This window comes from Protopterus annectens, chromosome 16.part0, assembly GCF_019279795.1.
Source record: "Protopterus annectens isolate FY-2018-M chromosome 16.part0, PAN1.0, whole genome shotgun sequence".
Classification (NCBI taxonomy): Eukaryota; Metazoa; Chordata; order Ceratodontiformes; family Protopteridae; genus Protopterus; species Protopterus annectens.
The window spans coordinates 802,686,987-802,702,888 of record NC_056750.1 but is presented as its reverse complement, the minus strand read 5'-3'; the positions used below and the strand labels follow the sequence as shown (position 1 = coordinate 802,702,888).

General features: G+C 36.5%; 1 protein-coding gene across 1 annotated transcript in view; it reads right to left on the bottom strand.

Annotated features, from left to right (window-relative positions):
* Positions 1-15,902, bottom strand: part of LRSAM1 (leucine rich repeat and sterile alpha motif containing 1) — a gene marked incomplete in the record, with an annotated part of 1,381,442 nt that overhangs the window by 684,689 nt on the left and 680,851 nt on the right. Inside the window, 1 exon segment of the mRNA XM_044058294.1 lies at positions 1,088-1,117. Coding sequence (XP_043914229.1) covers positions 1,088-1,117 — 30 coding nt within the window.

Here is a 15,902-nt window from a genome sequence, read left to right as displayed (position 1 = left end):
AAAGAAGCTTTAGCTCTGTTTCTGCTGAAAGTTCTAGATGTAAAAGTTGGAAAATGGCAGACTAAAATAATAGAATGGGGGGTTATTATTTTTAATACATTTAGGTCAGATTGTTTTAACCGCATATTTCTTTGTGTGTGTGTGTGTGTGTGTGTGTGTGTGTGTGTGTGTGTGTGTAATTATATGACAAACTATCAATATAGACTTTCATCATATTCCATTCTGACAACTGCAAGACATTGACTGGGAAACCTGTCAAACATGCAATAAATGTAGTAAACAAAAGTGTTTTTTTGCAAGGGAGCTTGACTCTGCATCCCCACAGTGCTTCACCTCTCACTCACTCACTAGCTCTCTCTCTCTCTCTCTCTCTATATATATATATATATATATATATATATATATATATATATATATATAATGAACTCTGACACTGCACAACAGCGGCAAAAGAAGAAACAACCTTGTTCTGATTCTCTGTTGTTTTTGGATTACCAGACAACTAGCCAGACAAACAATACGTAGCAGCAATCATTTTGTTGTCGACCAACAAGGAAATTGACCGCAGGGAGTAATTCAACATAACATTTTCTGTTTTGTTTTTTCACTGTTCCGGCGAAAGTACTCTCACTTTACTGTGAGAGGTAGACACTGATTGGGGGGGATGTTTGCTGAAGGCCGTTTTAGTTTGCAGCAGTAAGTAAACTAATAACGTCTTGAAACAAAGTTTCTCTCATTAAAAGTGTTTTTATGTTGTGTATTTGCTACCTGCTTCACTTTATGTAAAATTCCTTATTGTTAGATGGACTTCATAGGCACCACTAGCCCAGAGGGCTGTCAGAACTTAAAAGGGAGCATTTCTATCTCACCACACAATAGTTCATATACTACTACTGCATGCAGGCATATATATAACAAGCAATCCAGTAGATCTGAAAAGTCATTTCATAACAGCAAGTGAAGCCGAACCACCAGTACATTCTTAAAGCAATATTTTCCGAGAAAGAAAGAACTGTTATTTCACAAAACGTTACCATGTCAGACAATTTAAAAGGAAACTAAATATCACAATCAAGTTTTTTCTTACCTTTCTTGCCTCATACTCTAGGATCTTTTTCTGAAAGAGAAAATGAAAACAAAAAGTAATCCATCCACTGTATATACCTTCAAAGTAAGAATCAGATTTAAGTGCTACAAATCAAATTAGATTTTTGTACCAGGAATGTAGCCAGAAAATTCCATTCTGTCCACACTAATTCACACTGCCCCCCCCCCCACCTTGCACTGCATTTACAAATCAGCACATTTATACAAAAGTTACTGTAGGTACTACTTACCACCTCCCCCACACTTGACAACCATCAAGCCCCCACCATTCCGGACTCCTATTTGTTCCCCAAAGGTGGGGAGTCCCCAGATCCACTGGGATGAAAGCCATCTGAGGGGGCTGCAATACAGGATGCTCTCAGCAGTACCCTGGCTCTGACACAATTTTTATCGCAATGGCCTAACTACTTCCCTAATGGAGATGTCAGCATTTGTGTGATCACAAAGACTATCTATACCATTTTTTTCCCCAAACATTCATGCTCCTCCATTTATTCTGACAAAGGCATCCATCAATGGCTTGGGAAGTTGCGTTAATATACTCCATGCACTGACTTTCCACATCCTGACACCTCACCACCCTCTGGAGTTACTTTGGCAAATTCAAAGCATTATCCATCTACGCCATCAGCCTGGGCTTACCCCTAGACACAAAACATGTACATGTCACATTTAGCTATTGCCCCTGCAGCTCTAAAATGTATTCAGATAAGCAGCCCTCTGTATGAGTAAAATGTGTAACAGATTTACAGCAGCTAAAGATATATATACAGGCCTTAATAAAGCCATAATGCATCAAAGTAGTTCAGAAAACATTTCTAATTACACCCCTGATTTACATACTGTCACAGGCAAAAAGGCCACAGACTTCTCAGACACACTGTCCAAGGCTGCAATTACTGAAACAAAACTATGGTAATATTCCAACAATTCATTCATACAGAATAGACCAGCGGGCTGCAGCCAGGAAAACTCTTACCAAATTATGGTTAAAAGCATCAGGGCATGAGGTCACTTGAAAATAAACAATACACACAAGAAAAAGAATATTACCAGTTTAAAATCACAAGTTAAATTCAAAAATAATTCCAGGCACTGGTAAATATTCCTGAATTTTATCATAAGTTTGTGATTCAATACCGTGAGTTCCATAACGGATTACTGCTGTGTTACAGGGGCAAAAAACTGCCAACTTTGAAAATCAGTTAAGAACTGAAAGCATTTTTGCAAGGGAATCAAGGACCTCTTGTACTCCCTGATTGGGGGGGGGGGGGGGTGGATGCATATCCCAACATTTACCTACCCCAAATCACTAAGTCAGAGGAGAAGGAATTTTCAGACACATTTGTTTCAAGCTTAGTACATATGGTCTCCTAATCACAGTTAGAGTATTACTTTTTAAAGAAGTGCACTTACCTCTCGCGAACTTACTGTGGGAACCTCCTTACTAGGTCATCTAAATTAGTCTTAGAAGTTTAAATATTCTTCTCTTTCCTAAAAAGAGTTCTAAGTCACAACTGCCGTACCATTAAACTGAGGCTTTCCAGTAGACAAATTCATATAAAAAGGTTTTCCTTCTGCCATATGTTCCAGTGATAAAAGGCCTCTTCACATTCTCAAATAATAGCCTTTGAGAAATCTCCAATGTGATTGGTTTGCCCCTTTATACCCTAGAGTACAGACTAAGCCTAGGTTACCCTAGTCTGACTTTAGAGATACACAAGGGTATGAAAAATTGAAAGTATATTTGTACAACTGATTACTACCTCAACTTCTAAGATCATGCTGAACACAAAGTTAAGGAGGTATATATAAGGTTAGGAGCACTAAACAGAACAAAGACAGAGTACTCCACAGAACAAAGACAGTGCAGCTGCGTAAGCAAACTTACCATAATAGATTCCCTAATAGATTACTGTTTATACAGGTCCTACCCCTTGTGAGCAGACAGATTTTCAAAGCTTAAAGGCACCTTCCACCTGCTCCAACTGTCAGAAGCTTGAGAGAGGTTCCACATAAAAGCAGCTGGGGCACTAATTAGGATGGCACAGTAGTGCAGTGGTTTGCATTGCCGCCTCACAGCAAGAGGTTCTCCTGTTCGATTCTCAGCTGGGTTGCCTTTTGTGCAGAGCCTGCATGTCCTCCATACATTCTGGTGGGTTTCCTCCCACATTACAAAGACATGTGTTTGGAGCATTTCTCCCTGGGCCTCCTATGAAAACTGACTCCTTCCAAGTCAGACTTTCCTGGTAAACAAATGTTAAATAAATAAAATTACCACACAGCTTTTTTTTACCTAGGAAGGCAGGCAAGAGCCCAGAAAGAACAATGCATAAGTAAATCTACATATAAAAGGGTGTATGCACCCACACATTGGCAAAAAAAAAAAAGAAAGCGATCAAATTAACAGGGTTGGAGGGAGGGGAGGATACTGCAACAGAGATCTATTAGAACATCTATTGTTATGGTAAATTTACTTTCACAACTGTACTATGTTCAATATTACATTACTGTTGCAGTAGCCGAAGCTATACGAGTAGATCACCACAGCTTAAAAAACTAAAAAAAGGACGTAGATTATAAACTATGCTTCAGGAGCCCATCATGGAGAATGGTCCTAGCCAAAGCCTGTTCTGCCATTGAAAAGGAATACAGTTTGTACTACTTTGTACAAGTATACACACAGGAACAAGATGAATACTTCTATAGTTTACTCCTTTCCAGAAATCCACTGAACAGCCTAAGCCCTTGTGGAATGGGCCCTAACCTTGACTGGAAATGGCTTGTTATGATGAGCATAACAAAAGGCAATAGTATGAGACAATAACTTGGAAATAGCACGCTTTGACACTGGCTGTCCTTCCCCCTTAGTTCTGTATTTCCTCAGGGCTCAAGCCTTGTCTAAGTAGTATCTGGGCTGCCTGTAATGAGCCTGAGTGTGAAGAATCAGTTCTTCCTTCTTGTTGGGTTCTGCAAATAAGACTATGAGACCACTTCAGGCATAAAAGAAGGCTTACTTCTCATAGAAACCCTGTTTTTGTGAAAAGATGAGATAGGGTTAAACTCATCATCAGTGTTGCAACTCAGATAATCTCTTACCAGAGCAATAAATGAAACAGTCTTCCATGTTAAGAATTTGTATTCAGCCAGATGAGCTGATTCAAATGGAAAAAAAAGTAAGCTTTTCAAGCACTTTATTTAGATCCTGGGGAGGAACCACCTGTTTCCTAGGGGGACTGATATGCAACACCCCTTTCAAAAACTGTTTAACTTGAGTATGGTTGGGGGGGATGAAATGACACACAAACAGAAATGTCTGACAAATGCACCTTGGTACAGGAATCAGATAGGCCTGAGGACAGTAATTCACACAAATAGTCAAGAACCAGAGGCAGCTGAGTCAGAAGAGGGATCTTAGTTCCTGTACTGGCACCAAGAAAATATTTTTCACTTGCATAAATATGATTTCCTAGCAGCAGGCTTTTTTCTTCTCCTTTAGTACTTGCAGCATGTCCTCAAACAAGGTGCCTAAAGGGTATCAAAATTCTATAATCAAGGCAATTACCCAAAGAGTGTTTAGGTTGGAAAGTATTAAACAACCCCTTTCTTGTGAGAGTAAAGCCAATCTGTGGGAACCTGTGGTAACTGCCCTTGGCCTGATTTAAAAAAAAGTTAGAACCACTGTTGCCTTGGCCAAAATGGAGTCACCACCACAATTTTTGAAGAGTCCTTCTGGATTTTCAGATGAACCCTATATATTGGTGGAAAAGTAGACAGTAATATAGAAATGTACACATTCAGGGAATACAAAAGCATATGTCTTGCAGGCCTGTCGGCAAGGAGTCGAGTCCTGGAGCAGAACTTCTTTAGTTTCCTGTTCTGTAAACAGATGAACAGATCTACTTGAGGTATTCCCCACAGTTGGAACAATTCTTAGAAGACCCCAGGATGAAGTTTCCATTTTTTTTGTGGGGGGGTGGGGGTCCTGTCCTGGTCCTACCGAGCTTGTCTGTAATTACATTTTGCTCTGACAAACATAGGAAGCCTGAAGAGTTAAACTGAGCTGAGTTGCTATCTCCCAGGCTATCACAGTAAGTCTGAAAAGAGTAAAATCCAGTACCCTCCTATTAGTTTGTATATCACTTCACAGTGACAGTGTCTATATAAACTTGCAGAGATTCTGGAGACCAGAAATGATTTAAGAGTTTTAAAGTATCAATTCACTGTCATCATTTCTCTGATATTTATGTGCTGCTATCCATCCTGAGCATTCCATATAGCTTGCACTTCTACCCCCTTTGAAACTTCTCCCCACGTGAAGTCTGATGGATCTCAGGCGACCAGGGGGATCAGAAAGGAGAATGGGAAACCTTAATTGCAACAGATCTGGAACACCCACCATATACTTTGCCTCTTTACAATTCCCAGTACGGAGATCCAAAAGGGCAAATGGTGTAGATGATGAATTCAGACTGATCTGAGTTATCACTGCAGCCTCATGTGCAATCTGGCCAAGGGAAGCATAAGAATCCTGAATGTCATGTACCCTAAAACCCTAAGAGGTTCACTTGTTGATAAGTTTTTTTTTGTCATGAATATTTTTATTAATTTTAACATAATTACAATATGTAGATAAAAAACAGGAAGAAAGACATAACTTTTGTTCTGATATTTGACTACAGGTACATTTCAATACATTTAAAATCAAATCTTCAAAACTGGTTTTCATTGTACTTGATCAACATCGCCAATTTGTCCCAACAGCAAGGTTTTACAGTACCATTTTCAGATCTTAAACTTCTTTTATTTTTTTTTATTAAATAAAATACTGACTGAATCTAAGAAACCCTTATATAAAGAGATGCATCAGATTTCTATCTTTGAGTGATCACTTTTCAACCAAGAGCTAGGAGACCCCAAAACATACAGCACTGATGGTTACTTATAATATACACAGCTGGAGTGTTTACTAAAATTATTGGTCTTGCAAGATCACACTTATCTGTCTATATTGCCTTAGAGCAATTATTCCTACAATTCCAATATTTATCAATATTTTCCATAATTCATAAAGATATGTATCTAGTCAGTTTTAATTGTTTTATCAGGGTCTATATTAGAATACCGAACATTCAAAATGTTGAGTGTTCTAATATCGAACCCTATCAATTGAAAATTCAAAACATCGAACATTCAGAACAGCAAATTTTTTCCTAGGGAAAAAATTTGCTGTTCCAAAACACATACACACAACACAAGCACACCAAACAAACAGCAATCCACACACATACACCTAAACTCTTACATCTAACCCTACACTAAACTATACATACACCACTAACGATCCACTTACCTTAACCCAAACCCTAACCCTAAGGTCCGTCACTATTGCACAGTCACCTCACCCACGCCCTAACCCTAACTCACCTTCCCCACCGTAACCCTCACGTCCACACAATTGCACACTTACCTGAACCCGACCAGTAACTTTCCACCAGAGTGATGAAAATACCGAAGCAACAGAAACGGACAACCAAATTATTTCCCTAGGAAAAAATTTGGTTTTCTGTTTCTTCGATATTTTCAGCGTTCACTGAAAACGGATCGATATTAGAACACTCGACATTTTGAATGTTCGGCGTTCTAATACAGACCCTTTTACCACATATCCAGCATTTAGAATTTTCTGATTTACTAAATTTTAATATCCTAAATAAGGTAACAAAACTTCTATGGACATAGTTTCATGTGAAAATATTCCTGTAACGACTTGAAGATGATAAACCAATAGATTTTACTTATTTATTTATTGACATTTGTTTACCGGGATAGTCCAGTGGGCTGTGTAGAGTCCACTTTTAGTGAAGGCTCGGGGAGAAAAGCTCCGCAAGTAAGATGGATATAGTACAACTTAAAAATATTTAAAATACAAGGAATAAAACTAGAATTTTAAGTAGTACAAAGGAGATATATAGAGCATGTTGGACAAGTTAGAAGGTGGATATAACATAATGAAAAAGGTTGCAATAACAAGTTAATAAAATTGTACTGAAATGAGGAATTAACATAGGGAAGAGTAGAGGAGTAACAGTATATAGAAAGTAGTTGCATAGGGAGAGAAGTAAAAATACAGAGGTTAGAGTTTGTCAGAAAGTGAAAAGGACAAAGGGAGAGTGAAAGAGGTAGGACTGGGGAAATGGGATGAGTATGAAAGTAAAGCAGGAGTGGATTAGAGAGGGTAACTAATTGGGAAAATGAGGAGGAAAAATTAAAAACTAGGTTTATGGGAGGAGGAAGCTGAGTACAGATGCAATTCTAGGTAGATTGAAGGCGAGTAGGAAGGGCTTGTTTAAAGGTGCAGACATTTTGGTAATGGGGATACTTAGGGGAAGACTATTCCAGATTTTAGCTATACTCCAAGAGTAAAGGAGTTGGCCAGCAGGTAGTTTAGGTTTGTGGACTTGCAAACGTTGTTGGTTTTTGGATCTCAATGGTCTACTGGGATTATACTGGGAGAAAATTAAAGATCAGGGCAAGTCTAGATTAGACCATAATTTGTGTGCAACAGTTAGTTGGAGATAAGTGAGATGGTGGGAAAGTTCAAGCCAGTTGAGCATTTTTAGTGGTGTACAGTGATGTGTGGAAAGATGAGTACTATTTCCAAATTTGCCTATTTTATTATAGCATATTTCTAGCTTATCTTTGAGTGATGATTGAAGGTTGGCAAGTAATGGGGCTCAGTAAAGAAGTGAGGGAAGAAGGAAGGTAGAGGCAAGGATTTGCTTGGTAGCTGGAGACAGGAACATATTGTGTCGGTATAACAGGCCTAGCTTTTTGTGAGTTTTGCTGATGTTATTTTGAATGTGAAGGTCAAATTTTATGTTTTCATCCATTATGACTCCTTGCAGTTTTGTATGAACAACTTATTCTATTTTTGTGTGGTTCAAGGAGTGTATATTAAACAGAGGTTTGTTGAATGCAGTATTTTTCTTTGGAGTGAAATTATGAGCTTGGTTTTACTGGGGGTTAAGAAGAGGTAACTGTTATGGAGCCACTTCTCAACAGCAGTGAATTTTGCTTTAGTGGTGAGTTGCAATTGTTTAGGGTTTTCAGCAGAAGAGACAATAGTGGAGTCATCCACATACTGCACAAGAGATCCTGGCTGGAAGGAAAAGTGAAGGTTACTGATAAAAATGTTAAAAAGTAGAGGTCCTAATACATATTCTTGTGGGGACACCTGTTGGGTTGTGTATGTAAAGCGAGATGGATAAGAAGCTTTTAAAACCAGCTAAGTGATAGAGTTGAAAGGCCAGTATTTGAAAGTTGGGAAAGAGACAGTTTTACCTGAGTCACATGCTTTGTTGACTACATCCGTAAATGAAATTAGGGCAGAAGAGGTACTGTGGCCAGGTCTGAAACCATGCTGGGTCTGAGAAAGGATGTTATTTTTGAGGAGAAAGTCCAAGAGTTGTATGTGCACACATTTTTCAAAGAGTTTAGAGATGGGAGATAATATAGCTATAGGGTGGAAGTTGGAAATATCACTTGAGTTACCCTTTATGTAGAGGAAGTATGTGCGCTTCTTTCTAGAGTTTGATATTTTAATATCAAAACTGTGTTCTTTTCTTTTACCAATTCATTAAATTTCCAATATCCAAGTTATTTTTGCTGTTGATTATAATTTTATAAAATGTAGATAATCCCCACTTAAATGTAATATTACACTGAATAGTAAATATTAAATACTGAAACTCTAGGGAAATTATGTTTTTCATTATTATTCATATAACACAACTGGCCTTTCATTTTTTTCAAGGGTACTGTGCAATACTAATCAAGGAGTATCATCCATACCATATTTTCTTATCATTTTTTTCTCCTGTCATCACAAACTTTAGCTAAACTACCATATCCAAACTTTATATTTTTATTTTAAGAAAAATCATATTAGCAATGTTCTGACTTTCTATAAACCCTGGTGTAAAATGCAAATGGGAATATTATGAATTTCCATTTATTACACAACAGGTTGAGGATGCTAAACAAATACGTTCTAAAAACATTCAATACAGTCATTGTGTAGTCTGAATCCAAATTTACCAATACATATCCTTCTATAAATCTTTAATAACCACAAAAATTGTTCAACAATTTAACTTCTGCCTGGATCACTACAACTGTATGAATTTAATATTTGTTTATGAAAATGACTTCAATAATAAGGATCCAACCACAGCATAACCATATTAAAAATTGTAGCTAAGGGGCAAGATTCTAAATTTGGGAAACATATCCCTCCATGTTCCCATGTTCTTAAATGTGTTTTATAAGCAACTGTTGGCTTTACTGTATGACCCAAAAATGAAATTAATACTTTCTCAATTCTTTCACTAATATTTTATCTGGGAACATATTTACTGATTGTAATGCAACGTATTTTTAGTAAGACAACCATTTCTATAAGCATCAATCTTTCTTAAAATGCAAAGAAATTCATATTCCTATGAATTAAAGATGTTACTTCATTATAAATTTTAGTAAAATTAATAATAATTTACTATCTGAACAGTTATTGCTAAATATTTAATATTTTTTCTCCCAATCAAATTTATATTTAAAAAAATAGGATTCACAGCTTAATTAAAATATTCTCAGACTTATGGTCAAATACCTACTGAAGCAATTAATTTAAACTGATCAGTTTTATTAATTTTAATGATTTATTAATACCTTCTGACAGAATATTATCTTCAGATAGCTGAACTTTAGATTGAAAATCTTTATTAACGTGAAAACTTCTGTATTTTAATTAAATCTGATACTATTAGCAAATGGTTCTATTACTGAAGTAAATAACAATGGTAATAGCAGACAACCGTATCTTGTTCCTATAAAAAAAAATTTATTCTGAAATAAACATACCTATTTTTACAAAAACTTTAGAGCCCACGTAAAGACTCTATTAAATCTACAAAATATTTTGGAAATCTAAATACTGTTAATGTTCTAAATAAAAAATCAAAATCTACTGAATTAAAGGCTTTCAATATGTAAATTAATTAAAGCTATTTTTTCTTTCAATTGTTACGCCAAATCTATTACTATAATTACTCCTCTAATATCATATGTTAATTTGTTTGTTATAAATCCAGTTCGATTTTTTTTTTTATTTATATCTACATTTTTTCTTAACATATTTGATAATAGTGTTGTAAAAATCCTATAGTTAACATTTAATAACGAAATAAGCATATATAAAGCAACTAGTTCTTTATCTTTTCCTTGTTTAATAATTTGAGAAATTAAAGTAAATTTCCATGAGGAAGGAATTACTACTCTAGAACTTTGTATTAATTCATAAGCATCACCTAATTGTGTAATTATTTTATCAGGTAATAAATTACATATTTCCACGGTCAAACCATTTAACCATTGAGCTTTTCTAATCTTACGTTTTTAATCACCTCCTTAATTTCCTTTAAAGATTTCTTTCAATATTTCCTCTAGCTGATCCATGTTCAGCTTCATGGCAACATTCCTCCTTAAATATCTGTTTAAAATATTATCTAAATGAAAATAATTTTTTTTCACAAAATTATTTAAAAATAGAAAGCACTTCTCCAATATGTAATGTATTTCTTGCAATGCATGCATTATTTGAGCTTTTTTATTTACTTACTCGCTTCTAGTCATTAATCCCTGTATTTTGCAGAATTCTGTATTTTAACTTTTTCTAAAGCTATTTTAACTTTGTGGAATATTTTTCTGGTATTGTGAAGTTAATTACTTTTCTAATTTTTTATTTTGCTTTTATGTAATTATTTTCAAATATTTACCAATTCTTTATTCCATCATTTAATTTTATTATAAGACCATTTCCCAAGTTTTTTCTAATGTGAATTCCTAAAGTATCCCATAATATTAATCCATTAATTTCTTTATTATCATTAAACATGGGAAAATCATCAAATTGTTCCAAAAGGTGTATTCTACATATTTTTAACTTCGTTATATACACTAGAATCTTAGTTATCAATTGAAAATTTCTCATATCATTCTTAATGTTATATATATATATATATATATATATATATATATATATACACATTAATTGTAGTGAGGCAGAGGTTATTGGTGCTAGAAGAAAGGTTTTGGGAAGAATGGTTGTTAGGTCCAGGGTTGGGGTGAATGTCACCACACAGAGAGAGGGCCTGGTAGTGACACGCAATTATGGTGGAATGTTGAAAAGAAGCCTATGGTGGTGGTTGTAAATTAATTTTAGTTTGATTAGGATGACAAAGGATCTAATCTTTGTAAGGTGCCAAGTATGGAATTTGAATAAAACGGATGAGATGTCAGAGAAACTATTGTTATTAGTGGAGGGTGCAATAGGTGATGTGGAAAATGTTGGAAGTTGGGGAGTGGAATATATTAAGTAGGGAGGTGGTCTGAGATTGGAAAAGAAGAATGGAGGTAAGGGAGATTAAGGTAATACAAGGTTTTGATGTATAGTACATGTTAGGAAATGGCTGTGGTACTATAGTTAAGGAGAAGAATGAGGAAGAGTCAGGAAGGGAAGATGTCAACAAGGAAGAAAATTAGGGTGGAGTGAATGGGAGGATACTGGTGTAGGTGTCTGGGTTTTGATTTGGGGTAGACAAGAAAGGGAAGAGCTTATGAAAGGTGTAAATGTAACTGATATGGGGGTGTGGGAATGGGGATAGGGTAGGGGAGTAGAGTGAGCCCAAGTGAATCGAGGGCGAAACGGAGTGGGCAGCACCTAGCCATGAAATGGCCAAACTTGTGATTCTTTGCAGTGGGCACTATGCACTTTGCTTCTGGAAGGTGGTAATAAAAATATGAGAATCACCCATAGCCAGTTAGTGGACAAACCGAGGTGTGGTTAGGAAGGCTGCAAAAGAGAGAGAATGAAATATATGAGATGAGGGTGTTGGGATGTTTAAGTCAGACAGAGAAAGGAAGAAAAAAGAAAATAAAAGCAGGTTATTAAAAAGGTAAAAAGGAACGTGTCAGGATAAAGACCTGTACATGTAAAAGCCGCATTTCAATGCATTATATATGTCCTCGGCAAATAATACTGTATTACATACAAAGGTTTAAGTAATGCAATAGCCAGATGGAAACAAGTAAAGTAACAATATGTTCCTGTCCTTTGTTTTCCTTTTTGTTCTTTGAGGTTGTAATTGAGTTAACATTGCAGGTGTTATCTAAAGTCACCTTTGCTTTAAACAGACCATGATGTACATTTGAATACAGAGAGCTACTGTGATTCCTAGTTACATAGGCTAAATTAGACATTGAACACTTTTCAGTCAATATGGGGCTTTCTTTTGCCTCTCAATTGCTATGTTAGGTATTCAACTCTTTTGCAGGCAATACGGGACTTGCTTATGCCTTGTATTTGCTATGTGGGCTCCAGCGCTTTCTGAGAAAAAAGTAATCGTCTAACTAATAAATGGCTAGCTGTGTGAGAAAACTCACAAAGGGGAATGTCTTAGCAATATTCCTTAAGCAAAACTAAATCTGCTATCAGTTGCACAGGCATGATAGAGAAGCCTTTTCTGCTCGTTTACTACAGAACAGTTATAATATCAGGATGTAAAAAGCCAAAATATTTACACTACTACATACCGGATGTTACAAGCCCCACAATAACTACCTTATTTGCACAATTACATACAGTACAATGCAGAAACACCAGATGCACAGCTTAATAAATAAATAGAAATATAACACTTACATACATAAGGTCAGACCTTAAGGTATTAGAAAATAGCAAGCACACACTGCTGGGATGCCGCGTACCAACAAGGGGTCAAGATAGGATTTAAAAATGGCACCAATGTGATCTCGCTCTCAAGTAAGCTTGGCTGTTAACAGAGGGGGGGGGGTTGATCCAATTACATCGCACCTAGGTGGACCACGCAACTATTGGATGCAACAGTTCTGAATTGTAATAGTTAAGTGAAAGAAGTTCACCTAGCCACAAAATAGCCAAAAAGAAAGAAGAATAAAAAAAGCAATCTGTAAAATGGACTACGACAGGTTATCAATAGTTCATAACTTGTTAGCAGCACAGAATTCCTAGTTGCTTTTTAAAATGGCTTTAGCAGACAGCTATGAGAAGTTGGCTGAGATGGGGCATTTAATTCTGGTCTGGGGGGGAGGGAGCGAAAAGAAGCAGAGGGCTACAAGTCCAAAGGGAGCTGCTTAGGCTAGTAATGAATGATAACAGTGGGTTAGATCTGACAGGAGAAGGGAGTGTATTGGGGGGGGGTTAGTAACGCTCATAAACTGTGTGCTCACCACTTCCTATTGACACTACGTGATAATGCAGGAATTGTAAATGTTAACAAATATAAGAGGAACATACAATGTTCAAACTTGTGATACTTTGCTTCAGGAAGGTGGTAATAAAAGTATGAGAATCGCCAATCGCCAGTTAGTGGAAACCAGAGTTGCGGTTAAGAGGGATACGCAAGGTCAGACCTTAAGGTATTAGAAAATGGCGAGCACACACTGCTAGTAATGTGGTTTCAACAGGCTTTTGTGTCACCTGGCATTCTTTTTATGTAGGCAAAACATGCAGGAAATTGTCTGACACAATTAAAGTACACTGTGCAGTGATCAGGACTAAAGATAAAGAAATGAAATGCCTTAGGCAAACACTGCAGTTTTTGTAATGGTTTCCTCAGCTTTCAGTTTTGTAGTGCTTGAGTAATTAGACTATTTTTTGGAGGCACTGACACTCTCCTCGAGGTAAGAAAGTTAAGGTGGCAATTTTTACTAAATGTTGATTCTTTTCCTGGTATGAATGAAAACCTAAATATCAAGTGTGCTCTGAAATGGAATAGATAACCACTCTTTTTGACACCTTTCCTGGCTGGTATTGGTTGAAATATTTGCTTTTATATAATTTCAGGCATTTTTGTCTCTCATTGGTAGCTTTTTTACATATTTTTGAGCTGCTACACATAATTTAATGTAAGACACAATCCCTGTGGTTCATTTTCTGATGAAGTTCTTGATACTATTAATGGAACGAAAGCGCTCAACACCAATTTGGTTCTGTGCGTTTTCTGCAAGTCCAAGAAGTTAGGTTTTCCTAATATGTTTATATATATATATATATATATATATATATATATATATATATATATATATATATATATATATATATATATATATATATATATATATATACACACACACACACACACACATATATAGCCTTTCATTTTTAATGGTATATAACTAATTTGCAGGTAATCTGATTCAGAAAAAAAATTGCTAAATACATTTGCACATGGTAATTTGGGAACTATATAACTAAGTAAATATATTACTATCTAATACTTCTAATAATTTTCAAATATGAATATTTTATTATGGTTATTTATCACTTAAGTTAGGAATATCTCATTAGAAAACATGAAAAGAAAAAACAAACTGGAACACTGAAACATGGCTGTACAATATGATCGCAAGTGAAACACCAATAATAGAGAATAAAGGGGGACGGCGCGTGGGTAACCCAGACTGCAACAGTGAATACACTTGAACATTTACATTTATGGTAAGTGTACACAACTGTACTATGTTCTTCATGTTTCACTGTTGCAGTCATTACATTTGGGTAGAATCCCAAAGCTATGGATGGGAGGATGGAACTAAACAGCATTAGGAGCAACTGTAAGGCTCTGCAGGACTGCAGTGGCAAAGCCTGCCCTGGATTTAGAAAAGAGAGGTAAATGGTAGTGCTTTGTGAACGTATGAACTGAGCTCCAAGTAGCAGCTTCCAGAATGTCTCTGGTAGGAACCCCTCTGAGAAAGGCTGCAGAAGTAGAAGCAGCCCTGGTGGAATGAGATCTGATCCCCCTTGAGTACAGGTTTACCATGGTGCATGTAGCAGAAATGAATACAATGGCTTATCCATTTTGAAATAGTCTGCTTTTATATAGCCTTCCCCTCTGTTCCTGCAGCAAATGCCACCACTAGTTGCTCAGACTTTAGATTTTGTCCTGTTTAAGTAGAATCTTAGCTGTCGGTGTACATCCAATGAATGCAGAATCCGCTCCCCCTTGTTCTTCGGATTTGGGAAGAAAGTTGTCAGGTGAATGGTCTGGTTAAGACCCACACTGGATACCACCTTACGCATAAAAGAAGGACTGGTCCTGAGGGTCACCCTGTCCGGGTAAAAGATAATGAAAGGCTCCACTGCCATGAGGGCCTGTAGTTCTGAAACCCTTCTAGCTGAAGTGACTGCTAAAAGAAAGGCAGTCTTCCAAGAAAGAAATTTTATATCCTCAGTAGCAGCTGGTTCAAAAGGAGGTAGGGTGAGTTTTTCCAGCACAAAATTGAGGTCCCATACAGAAGTCAGTGCTCTCCTGGGAGGCCTTAAAATTTTGGTCACTCTGAGGTACTGTTTTAGCAGGGGATGAGAGAAGAGAGGAGAGTCTGTGTTCTAATGAGCCAACATGACAGAGGCATGGATTTTTATTGATGAAAAAGATAGGCCCTTGTGAAGCATCTCAGTTAAATATTGCAAAATCTGAGGAATATCAGGCTTTGCTGTGTCTATTCCTTGTGCTTTGTTCCAGGCACAGAATCTCTTCCATTTATCAGCATAGGATTATCTAGTACTAGGCCTTCCAGCCTCCAAAATGACATCAATCACAGGTTTACTGAGAGATGTGATTGGTGAATTTAACTGATTAGCCATGCTGCAAGATTCAGAGTTTGGAGCTGAGTATGCAGAATTTGATAGTTCTGCT